The sequence below is a fragment of the Sander lucioperca genome, chromosome 14 (assembly GCF_008315115.2).
Source record: "Sander lucioperca isolate FBNREF2018 chromosome 14, SLUC_FBN_1.2, whole genome shotgun sequence".
Taxonomy (NCBI): Eukaryota; Metazoa; Chordata; class Actinopteri; order Perciformes; family Percidae; genus Sander; species Sander lucioperca.
Genome location: NC_050186.1, coordinates 186,272 through 209,043, shown reverse-complemented (window position 1 = coordinate 209,043; position 22,772 = coordinate 186,272). Strand labels below are relative to the sequence as shown.

General features: G+C 41.1%; 1 protein-coding gene and 1 long non-coding RNA gene across 4 annotated transcripts in view; one reads left to right on the top strand and one right to left on the bottom strand.

Annotated features, from left to right (window-relative positions):
- odf2a (outer dense fiber of sperm tails 2a) overlaps nucleotides 1-22,772 on the top strand; it is a 43,098-nt gene that overhangs the window by 19,463 nt on the left and 863 nt on the right. Inside the window, exons 6-18 of one of the 3 annotated variants that reach the window (XR_004894981.1) lie at nucleotides 2,328-2,469; nucleotides 2,673-2,798; nucleotides 8,174-8,251; nucleotides 8,439-8,510; nucleotides 8,692-8,808; nucleotides 10,375-10,560; nucleotides 10,799-10,908; nucleotides 12,882-13,017; nucleotides 13,262-13,372; nucleotides 13,511-13,774; nucleotides 14,600-14,700; nucleotides 18,039-18,170; nucleotides 21,000-21,067. Coding sequence is in view for 2 of the 3 variants with exons in the window: in XM_031287335.2 (XP_031143195.1) it covers nucleotides 2,328-2,469; nucleotides 2,673-2,798; nucleotides 8,174-8,251; nucleotides 8,439-8,510; nucleotides 8,692-8,808; nucleotides 10,375-10,560; nucleotides 10,799-10,908; nucleotides 12,882-13,017; nucleotides 13,262-13,372; nucleotides 13,511-13,774; nucleotides 14,600-14,700; nucleotides 21,000-21,162; nucleotides 22,028-22,153 (1,732 nt within the window). In the remaining variant the exon portion in view is untranslated. Of the gene's footprint in view, nucleotides 1-2,327; nucleotides 2,470-2,672; nucleotides 2,799-8,173; nucleotides 8,252-8,438; nucleotides 8,511-8,691; nucleotides 8,809-10,374; nucleotides 10,561-10,798; nucleotides 10,909-12,881; nucleotides 13,018-13,261; nucleotides 13,373-13,510; nucleotides 13,775-14,599; nucleotides 14,701-18,038; nucleotides 18,171-20,999; nucleotides 21,163-22,027; nucleotides 22,154-22,772 lie in introns of those variants that run through there. The other 2 variants (XM_031287336.2, XM_031287335.2) reach the window with 2 other exon arrangements.
- On the bottom strand, nucleotides 1,731-18,975 carry LOC116041443. Its single transcript, XR_004102956.2, has 3 exons — nucleotides 18,965-18,975; nucleotides 18,767-18,770; nucleotides 1,731-1,985 (listed from the first exon to the last, which is right to left on the bottom strand). It is a non-coding gene; the product is annotated as an uncharacterized LOC116041443 (long non-coding RNA).

Genomic DNA, 22,772 nt, shown 5'->3' with positions numbered 1-22,772 from the left:
CCCAACCGGATCGGGCTGTACTGGCCTGCCTCCCTCCCTCTACTTTTATAATATTATTGATTATATGGTAGATGAATCTGACAACTATGAAGAGAAGCAGGTGGGCCAGGAAGACGCTGCAACTCCTCACTCCCTAACTATAAGCTTTATCAAAGAGGAGGGTTTTCAGTTTATTCTTAAATGTGGTGACGGTGTCTGCCCCCCGAACCCAGACTGGGAGTTGGTTCCACAGGAGAGGAGCCTGATAGCTGAAGGCTCTGGCTCCCATCCTACTTTTAGAGACTCTAGGAACCACAAGTAGCTCTGAATTCTGGTAGCGTAGTGCTCTAGTGGGATAATAAGGTACTAAGAGCTCTTCTAGATATGATGGTGCTAGACCATTTAGAGCTTTGTAGGTCAGGAGAAGGATTTTAAATTCAATCCTGGATTTGGAAGCCAATACAGAGAAGCTAATACAGGAGAAATATGATCTCTTTTCTTAGTTTTTGTCAGAACATGCGCTGCAGCATTCTGGATCACCTGGAGAGTCTTAAGGGACTTATTTGAGCAACCTGATAGTAAGGAATTACAGTAGTCCAGCCTGGAAGTAACGAATGCATGGACTAGGTTTTCAGCATCGGTTTGAGACAGGATGTTCCTAATTTTGGCAATGTTACGAAGATGAAAAAAGGCTGTTCTTGAGGTTTGTTTTAGATGGGCGTTAAAGGATATATCCTGATCAAAAATAACTCCTAGATTTCTGACAGTAGTGCTGGAGGCCTAACCTGACTCCGCCAGATGGATTGCTTCGCATTTGCTCCGCATATCCATCTGGGAACTTTCCGTTGGAGAACTTTTGGGAAGGGGCAAAAATACTGGTTAGCTGATTGGATAAACCATCTGTCTATCATCACCTATGTTGGTGATAGACGGGCCAAATCAACCAATCAGATCAACAATATATCAAACTCTTGCCGAAACCAGTCGGGAGAAGAGCAAAAACATCTTTTCTTCCGAGAAAAGCCTCCAGTGCCGTTTTTTGCTCTTCTTTCAATGAGGAATACTTTCTAATTCGGATAAAACTTGCACGATAGCTACACTCATCTCATCCGTGGAAGCCGCCATGTTGTTTAGACTGAACAGTCGCTTCTCAATGCGTCACACCTAAACCCGCCTCAGACGCTGATTGGTGGGTCGTTTGGCAAACAGCTCCAAATTTTCTCTGTCTCAAGATGCCAGACTGATCTGTGAGTGGAAAACTGGAGCTCGCGAGATCAGGACGGTCTCACGAGGCTACTGGAGGCCAGGGCAATGCCATCCAGGGTAGCTATATCTTTAGATAATGAAGTTCGGAGGTGTTTGTGGCCCATCATAATAACTTCAGCTTTGTTTGAGTTTAACATCAGAAAATTGTAGGTCATCCAGGATTTTATATCTTTAATGCATGCTTGAAGTTTAGCAACTGACTGGTTTCGTCTGGCTTGATTGACAAGTATAATTTGGTGTCATCCGCATAACAGTGAAAGTTAGTGTTTCCTTATAATATTGCCTAGAGGCAGAGGTGGGTAGTAACGAGTTACATTTACTCAGTTACATTTATTTGAGTAAGTTTTTGAAAAAATTATACTTCTAGGAGTAGTTTTAAATCACTATACTTTTTACTTTTACTTGAGTAGATTTGTGAAGAAGAAACTGTACTCTAACTCCACTACATTAGGCTACAATGAGCTCGTTACTTTTCTTTTTACCTCTTTGGTATTCTACGCGTCATTGTTTTTATCCCCCCGCGCACGCCTCATTTCTATGTTTTATTTTGACAGAGAGAGAGACTTCCGCTAAAGGCTCTGCCACGTGACTGTGTTTCACCAATCAAACATAGTTGTGCAGTCTCGTCACGTGACCATACTCAATCTCAGCGGCGGGACAGGTTAGCTTTACAGTCGTAGCAAAACAAAAATGTCAGAATCAACCATCGGCAATGCAGACACAGACGAGGAGGAACACCCCTGGCCTCATATTGAAAGCATGTTTACATTAGTAAAAGTGTGAAACAGCAGCTACATTATGCAGTGTCTTCTGTGTCTACCAAAACAAACGGACAGTTCTGTAATTTACAAAGACCCAACAATTCCAGTAATTCCCCCAAGAGCAAGCATTTAGTGCAACAGTGGCGAGGAAGAACGTCCTTTTAGGCAGAAACCTCGAGTGGTGAGGAAAACTTCCTTTCATAAACTACATGTTGTCTATGTATTAGCTCATATATTCCTGTCTACATGTAAGAATATTGATTGGTATGATCATATTAAGAAAAAGTTTGTTAATCTGTTTGTTTCTGTTTTGTCTTGCAGACAAGACGGAGAAAGTATGCAACAAGACACAGATGCTCTGCACAGGAAACTGACGGAGGCTGAGGTGGATGGAACAGCAGTTGCCAAGCAAGTCTCAGACCTGCGAGAATCTGTTTCCAAACTGTGTGGTGCTAATGACAGTGTGAGTATTAACTCAATAGTTGGCACTTATATTGTGCCCTATCTAGAAAAAAAGTTGTCTGTCTTAATGACTTGCTCTGGAGCAAAGAACAGCACATTTAGTTTTCAGAAATAATATTGATATTATATGATGGTGATGATTAGTTCCCACACCCTTCTTTGGTTAACCTTTGTTCCTCTCCGTCTTTTTGCTTGCTGGTGAAGAGACTGTCTGGCTCTGAGTCTTCAGTCTTGGCTCGTCAGCAGGAGCTGTTGCTACAGAAGCTGGAGACATTTGAGGCCACAAACCGAACTCTGCGGCACCTTCTCAGAGAACAGCATGGGTCCCAGGTGTGTAATGCATCTTCAAAACACTGTCTATATCTTCTAATACACCAGAGAGTCAGATGTACAACTGGATACATAGGGTCATTTGGATGTGCGATGCTAACAGATTAATTTTCTTGATTGATTTTACAAATACATTTCTGTCCCATATTTGAATGCCTCTAGAAGAACAGTCTGAGGGGACTGTGTGTTTTTGGCTTACTCAGTGAATTAAGTACCTGACAAATAAAGACACTTTTTTAGACTGCAAAAAACAAAGTTGGATTTCATCAATCAATATTTCCATAAAGCTTAAAATACATTGCCTGTAACCCCTAGATTCCACCAGGGACGTCTATGCGGCGTTCTGAGAGCGCTGCGGCCGTCGCCAGCAAACTCCGCAAAAAATACACTCCAGGTCTATTTTTGACAGAACCACGGGGCATTCAACAGGTCAGGCAGGGAGTGGAAGGGCGTGAGTGTCCGGTCCATTTTCAAAATAAACACCCTGTACAGACTCCCTGTTGTATATCACATCACTACACTATTTTAACAACTAAAACATAGTCACAAAATCTTTGATTCATGTCGTTCATAACTGGACTAAAAGGAAGAAACTATTAAACTATGTAGACTTGTTACTTTATGGTACAAGCACAAATATCCAGGAAAAATGACAAAACAACGAAATCTGCAAGTTGGGCAGGCAAAAAAGCTTGTGAGACGCTCCCGGTTTAGTATGACGCATGGTCGACGACGGAACACAACCACGGCATAGCTGGAATGCAGCGCTTCCGCGCCTGGTGGAGTTTCAGGGTCATACAACCAGAGATGTTAAGGGGTATAGTTACTATCTATAAATGGTAGAAAAATGCCTCTGACAATTGACAAATTTCTATATATATATACACATCTCATGGTAATATTGTCATAATGTCAACTCCTGGTGCCTAAATAGCTGTCTTTTGTGATTTTCAGCAGCAATATATATATATATATATATATATATATATATTAGGGCTGTCAATCGATTTAAAAAATTAATCTAATTAATTACATACTCTGTGATTAATTAATCGAAATTAATCGCATATATAATTAACGGTGCCTGAACCGATACTTTTTTTACTTAAAAAAGAAAGTAAAAAAAGAAAAGAAAAAAAAAAGAGTACTAAACAACAGTTGGTGACATTAAAGAACGGCTTGTTTATTGCTAAGGCCATATGGTCAAAATTAAATTATTTAATAATAATGTATAACAATAACAATAACTTATTTCACTAGTAAATTGCTGTTGAATGACAAAAACAACCACCAGGTGGGAAAAGGACATTTACAATAACTTAAAATGCACCACGAGGCTATAGTTTACCAGTTTCATTGAACGCACCGTCTGTGTTGTTTTTCCGACGGCTAAAACACAGTCAAACTTTACACCGTTTAGCGTTAGCTGCTACAGTCTATGGTTAGCCGTCAGCATTGTAACCGTTTTTAATCCAGCTACTAGCTAGCGGTAGGCTAACGTTAGCTGCTGTCGAGTATAGTGTTAACTAGCTAGTGGTAGGCTAACGTTAGCTGCTGTCGAGTATAGTGTTAACTAGCGTCACATGCAGCGGTGTTTGTGTTGCCTGTATCGTCTGTTTCAGAGCATCAGAGAGAAGAGCACAGACATATCAGTGGCACCAGATTTCGGTAGCCAGGGTTGGCAGGAAGAAGATTTTTACAAGTAAATGTTCCAATTAATGATCCAGGCAGCACATTCTCATCTCCTCCTTCATTTTACAGTCCAATGGTGGCTAGAACGGCTGGAATAAATTAATCTGCGTTATTTCTTTTAACGCGTTATTTTTTCTCAGATTAATTAATCAAAATGAACGCGTTATTTTGACAGCCCTAATATATATATATATATATATATATATACACACACATATGTGTATGTATATATATATATATATATATATACACATATGTATATAGCCGTTCTAGCCACCATTCGACTGTAAAATGAAGGAGGGAGACGAGAATGTGCTGCCTGGATCATTAACTGGAACATTTACTTGTAAAAATCTTCTTCCTGCCAACCCTGGCTACCGAAATCTGGTGCCACTGATATGTCTGCACTTCTCTCTGGTGCTCTGAAGACGATACAGGCAACACAAACACCGCTGCATGTGACGCTAGTTAACACTATACTCGACAGCAGCTAACGTTAGCCTACCGCTAGCTAGTAGCTGGATTAAACACGGTTACAATGCTGACAGCTAACGCTGAACGGTGTAAAGTTTGACTGTGTTTTACTGTAGAGGACTGTGACTCAACAGCGGGATGTAACAATCTGCAGCTGCCGAGCTGCTGTCAGAAAAACAACACAGACGGTGCGTTCAATGAAACTGGTAAACTACAGCTTCATGGTGCATTTGAAGTTATTGTAAATGTCCTTGGTGGTTGTTTTTGTCGTTCAACAGCAATTTACTAGTGAAATAAGTTATTGTTATACATTATTATTAAATGAATTAATTTTTACCATATGCCCTTAGCAATAAACAAGCCGTTCTTTAATGTCACCAACTGTTGTTTAGTACCCTTTGTTTTCTTTTTTTACTTTCTTAAAAAGTATCGGTTCAGGCACCGTTAATTATGTATGCGATTAATTTCGATTAATTAATCACAGTCTGTAATTAATTAGATTAATTTTTTTAATCGATTGACAGCCCTAATATATATATATATATATATAGGCAGGTGTGTAAAAAATGCTGTAAACTAAGAATGCTTTCAAAAATATAAATAATGATTGTTTATTTTTATCAATTTACAAAATGCAAAGTGAGCAACCAAAAAAACATCAAAATCACATCAATATTTGGTGTTACTACCCTTTGCCTTCAAACCAGCATCAATTCTTATAGGTACACTTGCAAAAAGTCAGGGAACGTTGTGGATCGTAGATGCAGTGGTCGGCCAAGGAAACTTAGTGCAGCAGATGAAAAACACATCAAGCTTATTTCCCTTTGAAATCGGAAGATGTCCAGCAGTGCCATCAGCTCAGAACTGGCAGAAACCAGTGGGACCCAGGTACACCTATCTACTGTCTGGAGAAATCGGGCCAGAAGTGGTCTTCATGGAAGAAAAGCCAAAAAGCCATACCTCTGACATTGAAACAAGACCAAGCAACTCAACTATGCACGAAAACATAGGAACTGGGGTGCAGAAAAATGGCAACAGGTGCTCTGGACTGATCAAAATTTGAAATATTTGGGCTGTAGAGCGGTACAATAATGAGTGTCTGCAGGCAACATTGAAGCATGGTGGAGGTTCCTTGCAAGTTTGGGGCTGCATTTCTGCAAATGGAGTTGGAGATTTGGTCAGGATTAATGGTGTCCTCTATGCTGAGAAATACAGGCAGATACTTATCCATCATGCAATACCATCAGGGAGGCGTATGATTGGCCCCAAATGTATTCTGCAGCAGGACAACGACCCCAAACATACAGCCAAGGTCATTAAGAACTATCTTCAGCGTAAAGAAGAACAAGAAGTCCTGGAAGTGATGGCATGGCCCCCACAGAGCCCTGATCTCAGCATCATCGAGTCTGTCTGGGATAACATGACAACAAGAGACAGAAGGATTTGAGGAAGCTTACATCCACAGAAGATCTGTGGTTAATTCTCCAAGATGTTTAGAACAACCTACCTCTCGAGTTGCTTCAAAAACTTTGTGCAAGTGTACCTAGAAGAATTGATGCTGTCTTGAAGGCAAAGGGTGGTCACACCAAATATTGATTTGATTTAGATTTCTCTTCTGTTCATTCACTGCATTTTGTTAATTGACCCTTCGCTAAGCCATGCCCGAAAACCGCCACAGGCCAATCGTGGCTTAGCAACCGTAACTAGGCGCGGGAGGTCTGTTGAGCTTTCGAGTGAGGGAAACACCGTACGCTGAAGTGTTGTGCAAATCCGATACCTGGTATCCTAAAAGTTTGGACGGGGTGGTGGAATTTTTCCCTTCCCAATACCTAAAACCCAAGGGGAGAAAGGCCAGGCGTGGATCAAGCAGTGTGGGAGGCCCCATTCACAACTAGCTAAATGTCGACAGTATTAACAAAAACACATACGTTTGCTCCAAGGCAAGAACACGCTAATGTTAGCTAGCTAGCTAACTCAGCACAGCATTGTTTGGAAATAATGACGGTTCTTTGTTCATAATGCATATATTTGAACGTAAAATAAAGACAATTCCGGCGAACCTAGGGGTTAAATAACAGATGGGTACCCACTCTGTCGCTCTCTGGGACATGTTTTCAAGCTAGCGCGGACCGCTTAGCTTACAACGCTAGTATTCGGGGCACAGGGATAGTAAAAACAAATCGCTATTTATACCACTGAAAAGGCTCAAAATATCACCACACTTCAACGGTAGCATAATGAGGGTCCCTAACTGTTAACCGAAGCAAACAGCTTTGTAAGTGTACAGACAGTTTATTAAAAAAGATAGATTATAAAGACAGTCGCGTTCTCGTATACAGGCGGCCGCCGTCTTGGGAGCTACTGTCTGTAGCTACTACTGCGCTAGCTTGTTTCAAGCTACAAACACATTTGATTAGCATGAAAACATGTCCCAGAGAATGACAGAGTGGGTACACATCTGTGATTAACCCATCCTTAAGATGATTAAAGGCAAGACGGAGGCTCACTGACATACTTTAAAATATATTTCAGCATTTGTTAATCGCTAAAAATATAAGCAGGAGAATGTTATCATTGCAAAGTGTTCAACTAATGTCTTGTGTTTATTCCACAAGATTTATGGATAAGCTGTTTGATTTATAATTATTATAATTATTAGATTATTTTCAAATGTCACTTACCCTGCTGTGCATGAACATAGCTGTTCATCAATTTGTGTGTTTCCCATTTGAATGGTCAGCGTATGAGGCGGCTCACATTATTGCATGATGGCTTTAGCTTCAATTTTGATGAAATTATTCTCTCATCGGTTGCATATTATGTCGTGGATATATCCCTCAAATGCATACTGCAGTCCCTTTTGTCTTGCTCTCTCAGATATTTCACCTGTTCGCCAAAAAATACTAATTATCTCCTTGGGAATGTCTGACACCGGTGCATACATACTGTAATAGACGTGCCAGGCACAAAAGCTTGACAGGCGTAGCAACAGTAACTAAGGAGGGCGGGGCTTAGCGAAGGGTCAATTGATGAAAATAAACTATTAACACTTCCATTTTTGAAAGCATTCTTAGTTTACAGCATTTTGTCATACCTGCCTAAAACAAAATATATATATATATATATATATATATATATATATATATATAATTTTTTTTTTTTTTTTTTTAAGCAGAATGACTAACTTTCATGCCTCTTGATGTTTTGAGCAGATGGAGTCAATCCAAGCATCAGAGCAGAAAGACGCATTACTCAAGAGACTGGTTGACACAGAGGCAGAAAATGCTGTGAGTGTGATAGAAGGCTACTAATTCTACTTTATTTAATTTTAATTAGCCAAAATGTTTTTATATGATAGCTAGCTATCATATATTTTTCCCATGTATTGTGTATTTTTTATTTTCGAGTAAAACACATTTTCCCTTTGTATGAACTGCTCTTTAAATAAAGCTTGCCTCACTTTTCCTTTTACAGCATCTTGTAGTGAAACTTCAAGAGAAGCAAAGAGAGATTAATCAACTCTCCAAAGTTATAGATACTGAAAAGGTACTGTGAGCACGGCTGTCAGTATTTGGATGCTTTTTACTGTAAATACGGCTTTGTTAAACTGTGAAGCTGTCTGTCTTATATGTTACTGAGGCATCTAATCCTTTTGTTACAGTATGTAGGTCAAAGCAGAATATGTGTTTGTCCCTAATTTAAATTCTGCTGTATTTTGGTAATGCAGGACAATGCCAAGAGCACAGCTGATTTGTCCAAGAGTCTGGAGTCAACAAGAGCTCATTTACAAGGACAGCTCCGGAACAAAGAAGCTGAGAACAACCGTCTTACTGTGCAGATAAAGGTTTGTTATAGGACCTGTCTGTGATAGCATGTGCCATCATGTGTGATTATCTATTGTTGTTGGTGTGTATTATAATTATGTAGTTGGTAAAAGTTTGAGTTATTTTGTCACCAAGGCGACTGCAGTCAGACTCATTGGCCCTCATTTATGAAACGTGCGTACGACCTAAAACAGGCGTAGAACGGGCGTACGCCGATTCCTACGCAAAGCAAGGGATTTATCAATTTGAACGTGATCGTAGGCTGCAATAAAATCTCACGTCTGGTCTGAACTCGTGTACACAAGTTTTCGAGTCAGTGTGGACTTGCGGTGCAGCATATAATCAGTTTAACAGGAGAAGGAGAAGTCATTAGTTGATCACTTATCAGCAATGGCAGATCTGACTCTTATAGAGGACCTCTATGCGCCGGTAACAGTGCACACGTACGCGCACGGGCCACAGTCGAGCGCTCCATCGGATTGATTAAGGGCAGATGGCTCTGTCTTGCATCAGCGATATCACCTATACACGGCTCTGTAAAAGTCTGCAACATAGTTTTAGCCTGTGGGGTTCTGCACAACATCGCGCAGGAAAACAGGGTGCCATAAATGTGGAGATGGAGCCAGATGACTCTATGCCCAAAGAGAAGTGTCCAGCACAGCCCCAACTGGGGCTATACGAAGGAGACAGGATATTATTCCTCACTTTTAAAAGGTATAGTGTTATGTTTGGCAATGATATTCAATACAGGAAACATGACGATGCACAACATTTGTATTTATTCTTCAGGTTTTTCGGCATGTTTTTCCAGCCCCTCTGCTGTCAGGAGACAGGGTCGGGGTGGTGGTCCAGCACGGCGGGCGGAGGACACGCGCTCTCCCTCACAGCTGTTGCCTGGTTCTGACTCATGAAAAAAACACGAGAAAAATAAAAGACACTGCATAAACTCCGCTACTGTGTGTTTATTTAAATATAGGTACACCATGTAGGCCTAAGATATTGCAATATAAGCCTGTATATTACTATTAGGACGCATACATATGTCAAGGATGTACATTAAATAAACTTTAGCTGGAGTCCGGGCAACACTGTTGACTGCATCAGTGATCTCTTTCCATTCCGCATTCTTTCTACAGCCTTTAATACCAGTTTTCAGGCTGCCAAATAGTACACACGTTAGTGCAAATGAACCTGAGATATCAGGGTTTCAATCTCCACCTCTGAAAGGTGCTGCTTCTCAGCCGGATTACGTCTCTCATGTCGTAAATTGTAGGGGCGAGGCCTCAAAACCGAGAATATATTGGGATGTGATATTTAAATTACGATCGTTTCCAGCCGCTGCATTTATCAATGTACGACCATCCTTGCGCTCTGATTGGTGTGATACGAACGTTTCATGAATCACACGTGAAGCCTGTCGTAAGAAGATTTCTGGCTCATATCTGCGCTGGTTTCTACGTTACGTTGATAAATGAGGGCCAATGTTTAAATATGTCTCAATATGTCTGATAATCTGCTGTACAAATAGAAAGCACAAACAATGAACCCAGCTGTAATCCTTGGGTTTGTCCTTTTCATTGGTTCAGAATCTGGAGCGAGCAGCCAACCAGCAGAAGGCAGAGATGGAGCATCTGACGGCGCAGCTGGTGAGGCTGAGGCAGCAGGCCAGTGCAGGCCGAGAGGCTATGAAACGAGCCACACGAGCCCAGAAACAGCGAGCGGAGCGCAGCGAGGACACTGCAGGCCAGTTGAGCGCCCAGCTACTGGACATGGTAGGGACATGTCAGAGCAGGCAGGCTGTTCAACTAAAGCTTTATATTGATTAGTCACGACACACAAGACACAGGCATGTTAGGTTAATAAAATGACTATTACTAACTATAACGTCCTCACTAAGTGCTTTTGTCAATTATTAAATTACTGGCCATATGTTAAAGAAACACCCCCACTCTTCTTTAGCACTGGTGTCTGTAACAGAATCAAGTAAAAACATTAAACTTTTTTTAACAGGAGAAGCAGGTTATCGATGCACTGTCGGCAGCTGAGACCTGGCAAAGTCGCCATGCCCAAGAAGTGAAAGACAAGAGTAAACTGGAGATTGAACTTTCACTGTTGAACAGGTAACTACAGCTCTGTTACAGCTCCAGCTGCAGACAAGTATAAATGTAACTATGAAACTAGAGATTTTGCACCAAATTTAGTTTGCTTGGAAGAGCTATTTACAGCTGAAAGACGGCTAAGTAATGGCATGCAGGCAAAGAAAGCTGTGGTGACCGTTTGGAAAATAATTAAAGGTGAACTATTATGCTTTTACGTATTTTCTATTCATATCTCTATGTTATAAAGTCGGATTTTCATGTTAAACATAAACAGAGCTTCAAATAATGAGGTAAATGTATTTCAGAGAAACCCCGTAAGCAAAAACGTTCAGATTTCCCACTGTTTTGAACACTCTGGTTTCAACAGTTTTTTCTATTCTTGGCTCAGTGCAGCCTTCTCCGGCCTTCTATGATTGGTCATCTGCTCCAGTTGGGGAGGACTGGAGTGTTTTCTTTTTTAAGCTACTGCAGTGTTAACATTGCTGCATGCAGCTACATGCTAAGGGCAGTGAAAGATGTAATCTTGGCTGCCAATGTTGTTAATTTCTGCCCAATTTCGGGTCACATTGGTTCAGAAGCCTTGGTGTTTTTCACGGTACAAAGTTCTGCTGTATACTTCATTGAAGCCGGACACTGACTGTATGGAGATGGAGAAAACAACAGCAGCGAGATGCAGACTACTGACCAATCAGAGCAGACTGGGGTTTTTCAGGAGGGGGGCTTAAAGAGACAGGCCTGTCCCTTCAAGCCCCCCTCCTGACAGATTTGTTTTGCTTAGGAAGGTTCCTAACGTAGTAAAATGACCCGGAAGTAGATAGGTGGCTGCCATGATAAGAATTGTCTAAGTAATAAGGAAAGGTGCTTCAATGCTTCCCTTGTTACCTCCTTTAGCATAGGATACACTGGACCATCCTTTAAGAAAGGAAAGGAGATAATTGCCGTCCCACAAGTCCTTTCAGCAGCATAATTTAAAGCGACGCATCACCATTTGAGACATTGCAACACATCTAATAATAATGATACTGTGTACTTCATGGCGCTGTTTGAATGGTTTAATAAACCGGTTAATACAAGAACTCTTTCTCTCCAACGCCTAAAATTACAGTGGGCATGTGTTTACAGAACTATGAATGAATGGATCCCTGAATCCAAAGTTACACAGCACACCAGACATTGGTTAATTTTTAGCCTAGAGCAGTGTCTGAAACAAGTTCACCTGTGTGCCCGTCAGTGGCTTTTTTCAATATATGTTTTGTTTAAAGTCACGACAGATATGACTACATTATTCTGGCCATGTGTGACTGTGAAAGTATTAATTATTATGTGAGAATGCGTGGATCGGCTCTGGCGGCATACCTTAAATCATCCACCCACACCAACCCAAATAAGTTATTTTCACTCCCTCTCTACAGTCTCTGTAGGTTATTGCTTTTTAAATAGTGTATTGTAGTGATGTGTGAGTGTTTTCTTTAAAGATTTACTGTAATGATTAGGAGGCTACTTTCAGTAACTAAACGTCATGCGCGCAGTAAGGCCGGTTACACACTAGATGCGTCGCGAGAGTGTGTCAGCTGCGTGTCCGTTTATATTTCGGCTCCCATGTTAACAGGTTAGAGCTTACGCACTGCCTGCATGACACGTGCGTCTCAGGCGTGTATGTGAATAGGAAAAGATGTTTATATCGTTTAGACACGAATACATATTAATAAATGACATGTTGATGTTTGAAAGTATCTAGGTTTTGATATAAATGCAGATATAAATGTAATTTAAAAAAAAAAGTATAATAAATTATAATAATAATAATTATAATAAAGGTTTTCTAATATTGCACCTGTCAATACAGAACGAAATATTCTGTAGCCTATTTTGCCATTTTTGCAGAGAAAGATTTTGACTTTTTTAGATGCAATTAACCCCTACTGCTGGTTCACAACTCCACCATTTTGATTAAATAGATGAAAATATGACAGCTGTTGTGTTATGTGATGCAGCCATATAGCAGAGCTGACGGAGCAGCTGCAGAGTACAGGGAATAAAGGCCGAGCGGAGAGAGAAGCCCTGCTGGATCACCTGCATGGACTGACCACAGAGAGCACTGCTGCCAAACTAGAGAACCAGTCTCTCAAGGTAACACCCAACAGTCCACAGAAACCTGTAATTCACTTTAAAGTGAGAACACATTTGTTGAATGGTAACCTGACCATACCCTGATCCAAATTTCTACGTATCTGTTGTGCTTCTGTCTGTTGGATAATATCCTTCCTGTCCCCATTTTTCATTCCAGTAGACTTACATTGATTTATATTGCATTAGGCTGGATGGACTGTCCTGTTAATTTGATAACTGATGACATATAATGTGTTTCTGTCAGGCTACAGCATCTGCAGTGGAGGAGAAGCTGGCCTTGTCTCAGTCAGAGCTCCAGCAGGTCAAAGCTTCAATCCAGCAATATGAAAGCCTGCTGGACAGCTATAAGATCCAGGTATCTGAAGCGTACTCTACTACTAGGAATGCATGCAACAGTGTGAGATAGCACAGCAGATTACAGTTCCATAGACACTGTTAATGTTCATGAAAAGTCTGAAGCCAGTTTTTCTTTCTGTTAACCAACGCTGCACAGGTTGGAAAAACTCGGGCCGAAGCAGATGAGTACCATGCTCAGCTGGCTCAGGCGGAGCGGGAGGCCCAGGCAGTGCGCAGGGAGCTGGAGCAGGAAGTAGAGGAGGTGCGCAGGGAGCTGCTGGGGCGGCTAGCGGAGCTGGAGTCTCTTCCCGAAGCCTTACGACGCTCCGAACTCCAGCTGCAGGAGGCTCAGGACAGGGAGCGAAGCCAGGATAGACGCAGCATAGAGCTTAGCACAACCCTGACTGATATCCGCATGAAGGTCACAACATTTCTTTGCATGCAAGCTCAAGATTGCATCACAAAATAACTGTTGTAATAATCAGATATTACAACAGTGGTCCCCCTACAGGGGGCCCAGAGTTATAACAGCAACACTAAATATAAATATATGTGCTTATATATACGACTAATGCTTGGTTTTGCTACCCTGCTAGGCATGGCATGTGAAGCAGACGTTAACATTGCCAAAGCGAGTGTAAAAACAAAACAAAAATAAATAAAAAGTGTAAACAGAGCTGTGTCAAATATATAAATAGGTTAATTAGGCCAATATATACACACAGTATTACAACATAGATTTTGAGAAGACAAAATGCCAAATTCAAACACTGGCCTCCATACAACAATTTTCATTGTAATGTGTAATACCAAATCAGATTTGGAAATTTTGCTGAATGCTTATGGTACAAAAGAAAATTGTTTTATGGAACTAAATAGGAAGTAAGTGCTATGCTTTCAGCAAAAGCATAGCCATTGGCAAAAAAATAAATAAACACTAGGGTCATAGAATTTATGGAAAGTGTGGTTTGAATTTTAAATTCCAGTAGCACTAAAAACAACTATTTGTATGTGATAGATGCTACTATATATTTACAACAAATGTATTGTTAAAGTTAACTTTTGCCAATAAATGTATTTCAGCTGGCATTAAAGATGTTTTTGAAGTACAACATCCATCTTGCTAGAACCTTTAGTCAGACTACACACATGCAATTAGTTTAATAACAGCTTTAAGTAGGACATTGAATACTTGGATATACAGTCCAAGTCATCTGATAAAGGACTCGTCTATTGTTGTGTTTAGGTGGAGACCCAGGGCAGCCAATTAGAGCTTCTAAGACAGAACAACAAGGTGCTGCTGGAGGAGAAAAGACAGCTTCAGCAGCGAGTGGAGAGTTTGGAAAGGTCAGTTACCACTTCTGCTTTTTTCCACTGGCTTTGGCACTTTGTGTTACGGTAAGACGATGATTTAAACGTGGGGTATACTCGCCACAGCCGAGCTGTCGAGCGCCAGTGTGACGTCATGGGAGCGCCGTAACTGTTTTTACTCGCGCGTGGTGGTCGCAACACTAGTTGCAGTCTTCTCCTGAACAGAGGTGGCGCTAATGAGGAAAGACTATCGACTTTGCGTCGACTCGTTCATGCTTCCTGTTTCCGCTTTGTTGTGCACGCTGAAAAAAATAGAGATCTATGTCATTTTGACGTCAAATTGGCGCGCGTGAGCTCAGCTACGGCGACTGTTAAATGGCCTTTAAGTTGAGGGCAGCTACGCTCGTTATCGTAAGTGCAATACAAAGTTAAGGCCAATATATAGTACTTCATCAAACCTTAAGTGAATGCGTGTCCCAAGCCAGAATGGGAAATTAACTTTTTACAAAGTGAACATCAACCAGCCACTGACAGATATGTTCAAATTTGATTCATTCAATTGTAAATTATTATTTTGTGTTTTAAATCCACCAATCATTTTCATATTATACCAGCATTTGCAGTATTCTGAGCCTTTTTTGTAGGGTTACTAGGAACACTTAACCCAAAGCAATTTTATTCTCCCTGAAACAAGTTTTCTTTATTTTTTAAAGAATTATACAAAAAAAATCAATCAGCAATTTTCACTGTCTCCTGCAATTTCATCGCAACAAAAATACAGAAGACATTGTAACTTTTATCGCAATTCTTTTTTTTTACGGAAATACGGACCGCTAGCTGGAAGCACAAAAACTTAAGAGTTTCACTCCAGAAACATATCATTTGTGCTGATGCTTCCAGCCTGAGCCTTTTATGAAAAGATAAGGAGAACATGAGTTTGTGACTGAAGGAGGCTCCGCTGTCTGCGCACTGCTGCCAAGCAAAACACGTTTGTCTTTTTGAGACTCTGCAGTCCTCCTGAGTGAAGCCATTATGGAGAAATCGAAAAACTTCCGAATTGACGCCCTGCTTGCTGACGAGACCAACCGTGTGAGCCGAGACCTCTCCCCTGGTCTGAGCAGCGACAGCCCAGCAGGCAGCCCGTTAAATCCTGCCAACGCACGGACACTCCGTCTCCGAGGGCCGCACAACTTCAAGGAATAATCCACAAACCGGGTGTCCTAAATCTCCCACATCCAGGTCTTGCTTCAATTCCCGGCATGTATCATACCCCTATGTACCCATTATCCGCGTTGGGTGGACAGCACCCCGCGTTTGCATACAACTAACATAGACCTAAAAAAACAGTGGCTATCTGTACATCTTTGCCAAGCGCAAACCAGTACAGAAGGCATGAATAAATTGTTGGGGAGGGTCATGCCTCTTTTCCCAATCATTTTGGAGGGTCTTAGAAAAATGTATTGCTGGCGAAGGGAGGGTCAAATCTATTTTGACTAAAGATCCCAAAACTCCTCCGGTAGCCCCTTAAATAAAACAGTCCCTAACAGTTATGTAATTTCACATGACTGGGGACATTTTATCGGAATATCATAAAAGATCTGCTTAGAAATATAGGAAATAAAACATCACATTCATTATTAATTGCACTTGTTTTCATTTTAAACAAATTGTATATCCAAATACAATACACATTTTCTATAGGCTCAGTCTGCCACAAAACCAACAATTCCAGTGCTGGTTCCATGGTATCAGAATTTTGGATCATTCATCATGAAACATTCATTAAGTACTCTTTTATTCAGCGCTTCCAAAACAAGTCGGCCAAGTATTGGACTTGGCACCACTTTCTTGATATGTGTCTCATCTCTGTGTTCAGATGATGATGATTTTTGACGCAAATTACAGTAATCGGGCGCTATGGGTTTTAAAGTACCCTAATTGCCTCTATTAGCTGTGTGTCACAGCCAGGGCTACATGTTCCGGCACTTCCAATGTTGGATCCGTAACCTTTTTTATTGGATCCGGCACCTCCTGTGTCACTATGAAAAATGAATCGCCTAAATGAAAAAAATAAATTACTGTTTGTGTAGCGTTCAATGTTGTTATCTGTCTTGTTAGTCTTGTTAATCTTGTGTTTGCATTTTCGATGCGTTTTGAGGTGAATTTCCAGGGTAAGGCAGAGGGGGGAGAGGGACGGAGAGAGGGGGGATCGGCACTTCAAGTGACACGTGCGCTTGTGCTGGTTGAGATTGCTGTTAGCCTCGTTTGACTCAAAAATTAAAAAAGACAACAAAGTTTGCTTAACTTGTTCAAATACGCTGGCCAGTCGGATCCCAAACAAGCAAAAATCGTTTCCGCCGATCAAGAATGTGGAGACATTACATTTCGTACCCATGCAGTGCATGTTCTGAAATTAAAATAAACATTGCCCTGATGTACACACAGCGTTGTTTAGGTTTTTTTAGTCAGAGAAGCTACATAGGCAGTGTAATTTTTTTTGTTTGTTCCGTTACCTCCAACCCCCGTTTTGAGACGCCGGATCCACCCCCCCTCTGCGCTCCGGGACCTCCCACTTTACAAATTAAGCACTGGTCACAGCCACTGCTGCTGTTGCGACTGCTTACCTTTTTAATAAGCGGGCCAACTTAGCAGCTAAACTACAATAACTAGCTTCCTGTTGTTTTTAGAACACAGACATGTACTGTATTGATCTACTATCACTACCACGGGAGGTTAAACTGCCTTTGAAATCCCCAAGCAACGTATGGTGACAACTCCTGTGCCTTGTCATCTGAACTTTAACCAACCTTTTGTGGTCTATACGGATGCCAGTAAAGTCAGCCTTGGAGCAGTGCTGGTCCAGCAGACAGGGTATGGGACAAAGGAAGTGTTGGCCTTTGCAAGTTGAAGTCCGAACAAAGCAGAGAAAAATTATTTCACCACCGAACTTGAGTGCCTGGCTGTCGTATGGGTCGTGGAAAAGTGGAGATATTACCTTTAAGGGAGATTCTATATCATGGTAACAGAATACTCCTCATTGGTTTGGGTCTTCAAGACCCAAAAACTCAACACCAGACTGATCTGGTAGGCCCTGCTTCTACAGGAGTTCACATTTGCTGTGGCGTACAGAAAAGGCAAATAGATTTAGATTTATGGTCCTACACCTAGAGGGATATTCGTTTCCACAAGCAGTACACATAGCAATACCTAGCAACATATAGATATACACATAGCAATATACAAACATAGTCAGTACACAAAACCTCAATGAATGCATTCACCCCATCTCACAACTGTGTCAGCGAGGCAGATTGTTCACGGCTGCTATTGCAGATGGGACAAAAATAATACCGTTTCTGATGCTCTGTCCACAGCCCCAGGTGAGACAAACGGCCGCTCTCATCTGTGCAACCCTGCTAGCTACCCCAAAACCAACCCCAATAAAAGATCTTCCGATTTCAGATGAGATCATATGGAAGGCACAGCAGTGAGATCTTCATTTCCAGGTATTGTACCAGACTATCCTTGAGAAGAGCGACGTTGTTGCGAATGCATCCACCATATTCACTATAATGGAGGACTTGGTGTACAGACAAAATGTCACATAAAACCACGTATCAGCTGTAAATAACCCGAGCCTGGCTGTCAAGTGTGTCAAGCCTACAAACCCGAAAGCAGGAGAGTAGCCAGAAAGCTTCAACAGACCTTTCTTAATTGGGTTCATTTCAGACAATTTCAAAGATGAACTCACTCTTATTTGTCGACTACTATTCCCCGATGGGTTTTTTACCCTGAAAAAAGCTACAAGCAGAATCTGTGTCGAAAATAACCTAACCTGTTGGGGGCTCTGCGACTCGGCCCACAGTTTGTTGCCAACATCTTCAAAGATCAGAACCTGAAGCACAAAATGACCACAACCTATCATCCACAAACAATCTGACGGAAAGAATAAACCAGACTCTCAAAACAATGATAGCATCATTTGTAGAAAACAATCACAAGCAATGGGATAAACACTTACCTAAATTCCAGTTTGCCATCAATTCTGCCTTCCACTTGAGTGACCTATGCTAAGCTATGTCCCTGCCAAGACCTGGCCCACCAGACTAACTGCCATACCCAAAATTGCGCAGCAATTGCTCATGCAAGAATTTGTGGGGAAAAAACTTACACAAAGCATGGTTGGAGTTGGAAGAAAAGAGTGTGGCTGCATGCTCACCCCTCTCTCAAAAGCCGAAAAATTGTTTGCTGCTAAACTGGCTCCTAAATGGCAAGGACCACATAGGATCATGCAGCAAACGGCCAGTCAACTATTTCATTGTGCTGGAGGACACTGGAGAGGACTGCAAAACAGTTAACATCTCCAGACTGAAACCCTGCTACCCCACAGCAGAAGAAGTGGAGGAGCAACAACGTAAAGGCCTCTTGTAACTGTTTGCAGAGGAGAGCTATGATGAGGAATTTAATGGGTTTCCATCTACTGCAACCAATCAATCACAACAGGACAAACAAAATCAAAGAAACCGTGTACTGGAAATTTTCCAGGAGGAAAGGGATGATGATTTCCTTGGTTTTACTAATAATTACATTTATTTTAAAATGCCATCCTGTAGGTCAATTTTTCCAAGGTGGCCGCGATCTGCTATCACTACCACGGGAAGTTATTTGTTATTATAAGTTTGTACATTTTAAAGTTACATGCGTCAATCTAGTGCACTCTGAGAACAATCTATGACGAACTTTGTGCTCTTGTAAACTATTTTGTTACCTTGAACGGCATCTGGGTTATTGCGATATCACGAGATTACGCTGAAGAATTGCTGGATTTTCTGTGCCTATAAAAGTTGATTGCTAGCGTGCGTTCACATTGCCAGCGTCAGCCTCAGACGGTGTAGTGAAAACGCAGGTCTCTCCATTCATTTTGAATGGGGGTAGTGCATTTAGGCTGCAGCAGGGGGGGGCCGCAGGGGGGAGCCAGAAAGAAATGCAGCGGCCTGTGGCGAAAAGTTGAGACCAAGTCAATTTTTCGAGAAACGCAACCCAACGTCACATCAGACTTCAGTCAGTCAGTAGCCACCCTCCTTAGCTTCCTCTGCCTGCTTTTTGAGGAAGGTTTTAACAAAAACAAAGGGCGTTGATTTTTCTGAAGTTTTTATGTTGAAAACCGGTCACTGAGACTGCCCTAGCAGTAACAAGAAAGTAATCATTCATGTTTACAAACATTTTCTTCTCCTTATTCTTCTGTGTGTAATGTTAGTGTCATAAAGTGACTTTGCATAGTAAGGAGAACATAGTTAAGAAGCCAAGCATGTTCAGAACTAGCTTAAAGCAATCCTATGTAACTTTTCCCTCTTCGGTCCCCCTACAGGTTGTCTCATTGGAACTACAGCGGCTGTAGTTCCAATGAGACAACCTGTAGGGGGACCGAAGAGGGAAAGTTACATAGTGTTGCTTTAACAGTGACTACCATTAACAACAACAGCATTAGTTACAAGCTGAGCAATAAAGTGACACAGCGCTGCGAAGGAGGGTCTGGCTAGTCTATACAGCATTCCAGGATGGGAGAAAAATGTGCTCTGGTTTATTGGCATTTCTTTAAACCAATCACAATTGTCATAGGCGGCGCAAAGCGCCAGACAGAGCCACAGTTTCCCGAGGCAAAATAGCCTCGGGAAGGAACTTGTTCTGGTGGAACGTGTACGTTAAAAAGTTGTTGTAGAAAAAATCCTTGTGGATCAATAAAGTATCTATCTATCTCTCTAGTCATACAACAGAAAACTCAGTTGGACAAATAGTCTAGCTAGCTGTCTGGATTTACCCTGCAGAGATCTGAGGACCATTTAACAATAGTCCTCATAAATCCACCAGGGTTTACTTTTCATGCCTTTCTGCTCCCTCAGCTGTCGCCATCGCTATAAAGCTATGTCAATGTTTACTGTAGTTTGTCCTCTAACTCAGTCATCCCAACCAGGGTTACATGTAGCCCAATGGGTACTTCTGGAGTTGCCAGGTGGTGCGTGGAAAGATTGTATCCAACTACTGTAATTTGAAAATGTTGAAATTATGATTTGAATATATATATATATATATATGTGTGTGTGTGTGTGTGTGTGTGTGTGTGTGTGTGTATATATATATATATATATATATATATATATATATATATATATATATATATATATATTTTAACATTAAGTCAACTGTTGTAGTTTGATGGTGGGAGTTTTGATAGGATTACAGCAGCTACAGATGACTTTTTTTCGCTCCTTTTTCAGCGGCCATATTAATATATGTTTCTGACTGTTTATTGTTGTTGTTGCTTTCTCATCTTGCAGAAAACTGGAGGAGGCTAGCAGTCAGAACAGCGACCTGCTAGTGGTCATTGCCAAACGGGAAGACACCATCCACAGCAATCAGCTCCGTCTGGAAGAAAAAACGAGAGAATGTTCGCTGCTAAGCCGAAAGCTGGAGGAGGCTCTGGGTGATGCTCGCCAACAGGTCTGAAACTGAACATTGGTCTCACTAGAGTTTTCTACGGAAGTGCATTGCATTCACAAAAGAAAAGAAAACTAGACACCTTATCTCATAATTATGAGATCAGGATTACTTCAGACTCTGTGTTCAGCTCACAGTACGTTAGTAGCTTCTAACTGAATCTCTGTGGTTTGAAGTTTAGTTTCTATATTATGTCTATTATTCGCTTATAAGAGTCATGTTGAGTTACTGCTGATTAAGACCCAACATTTCCCGGTTTTGTCGCTTCATAATAAAAGCATTTACAGTAAATAACAAAATAACGGGGGCCTCTATTGTGAAGAATTTATAGGCCGCTGGTTTGACCCCTTAGTTCGCCGGCTTATTCCAGACAGCGCTGACAGTGTGAGCGACAGTAAGATAATACCATCCAAAACACATGATTCCCACATGATTTCTGTGACATGAGAAATACTTTGAATCGGTACATAGTTCCGCTCACAGTTAAGTAGGCAGCCCTTAATGCCCCCGTTTTGACCTGGTTTTAAAATCGGATCTGAGTGATCGGATCACAAAGGGCCCAGTAATTAAATCCAATGTGTCAAACTTTTATCGAAGAGCTTTTCCTGATTTTATTTGAGCTTGAACCTCCTTTGAACTGTCTTTTATTCTTTTTAAATGTTTTTTCTACTTTACCTACACTGTACAGGTTTTTATACACCAAATAGTTTCATTTGTTTTGTTTTAAAAACCTGATGTTTGTATGACTGGTCCGTTTTATTGTTTTGTGAAGCACTTTGTAACGTGGATTTTGAAAAATGCTCTGTAAATAAGATTTATTATTATTATTATTATTATTATTATTATTATTATTATTATTTATCTTCAGATGTCAGAGACCAGAGGACTTGCTGCCACTAAAGAACGCTCCACCCAGTCCAAGATACTGGACCTAGAGACTCAACTTAGCAGGACTACCTCAGAAATAAACCAACTGCGACACAGCAAAGAGGAGGTAAAGGCCTTCATTATTAGTAGTGCTGTCAAACGATTAAAATATTTAATCGCGATTAATCACATTAATGTCATAGTTAACTCGCAATTAATCGCACATTTTTATCTATTCTAAATCTCCCTTGATTTCTTTTTGTCCCATTATTTTTTCTCATTTTAATGCTCTTAAACAACATGATACAACGGTACTTTTAAAACTGTGCCTGAACCGAAAGATATATATATATATTAAAAAAGGAGCACCTTGTTCAATTTTATTTGTCTGTTCTGTATGTTCAAAAATATACAACAATACAAAGTTGATCTAAAAAAAAGGAGCACAAAACGGCTAAAACAAACACTGGATGGGAAAAGGGTATTTTATAACAACTTTGAATGCACCACGAGGCTGGCGAGGCTGAGTCTGTGTTTTTCAGACAACGGCAGCTACAGTCTGGTGTTACAATCCTCTACAGTTAAATACAGACACACTTTTACACCGTTTAGCTGTCAGCATTTTAACTGTGTTTACTCCAGCTAGCTAACGGTAGGCTAACGTTACCTGCTGCTAAGTGTAGTGTTGACTAGCGTCCCGTGCGGCGATGTTTCAGTTCCCTCTAACGTCCGTTTTCGGAGCATCA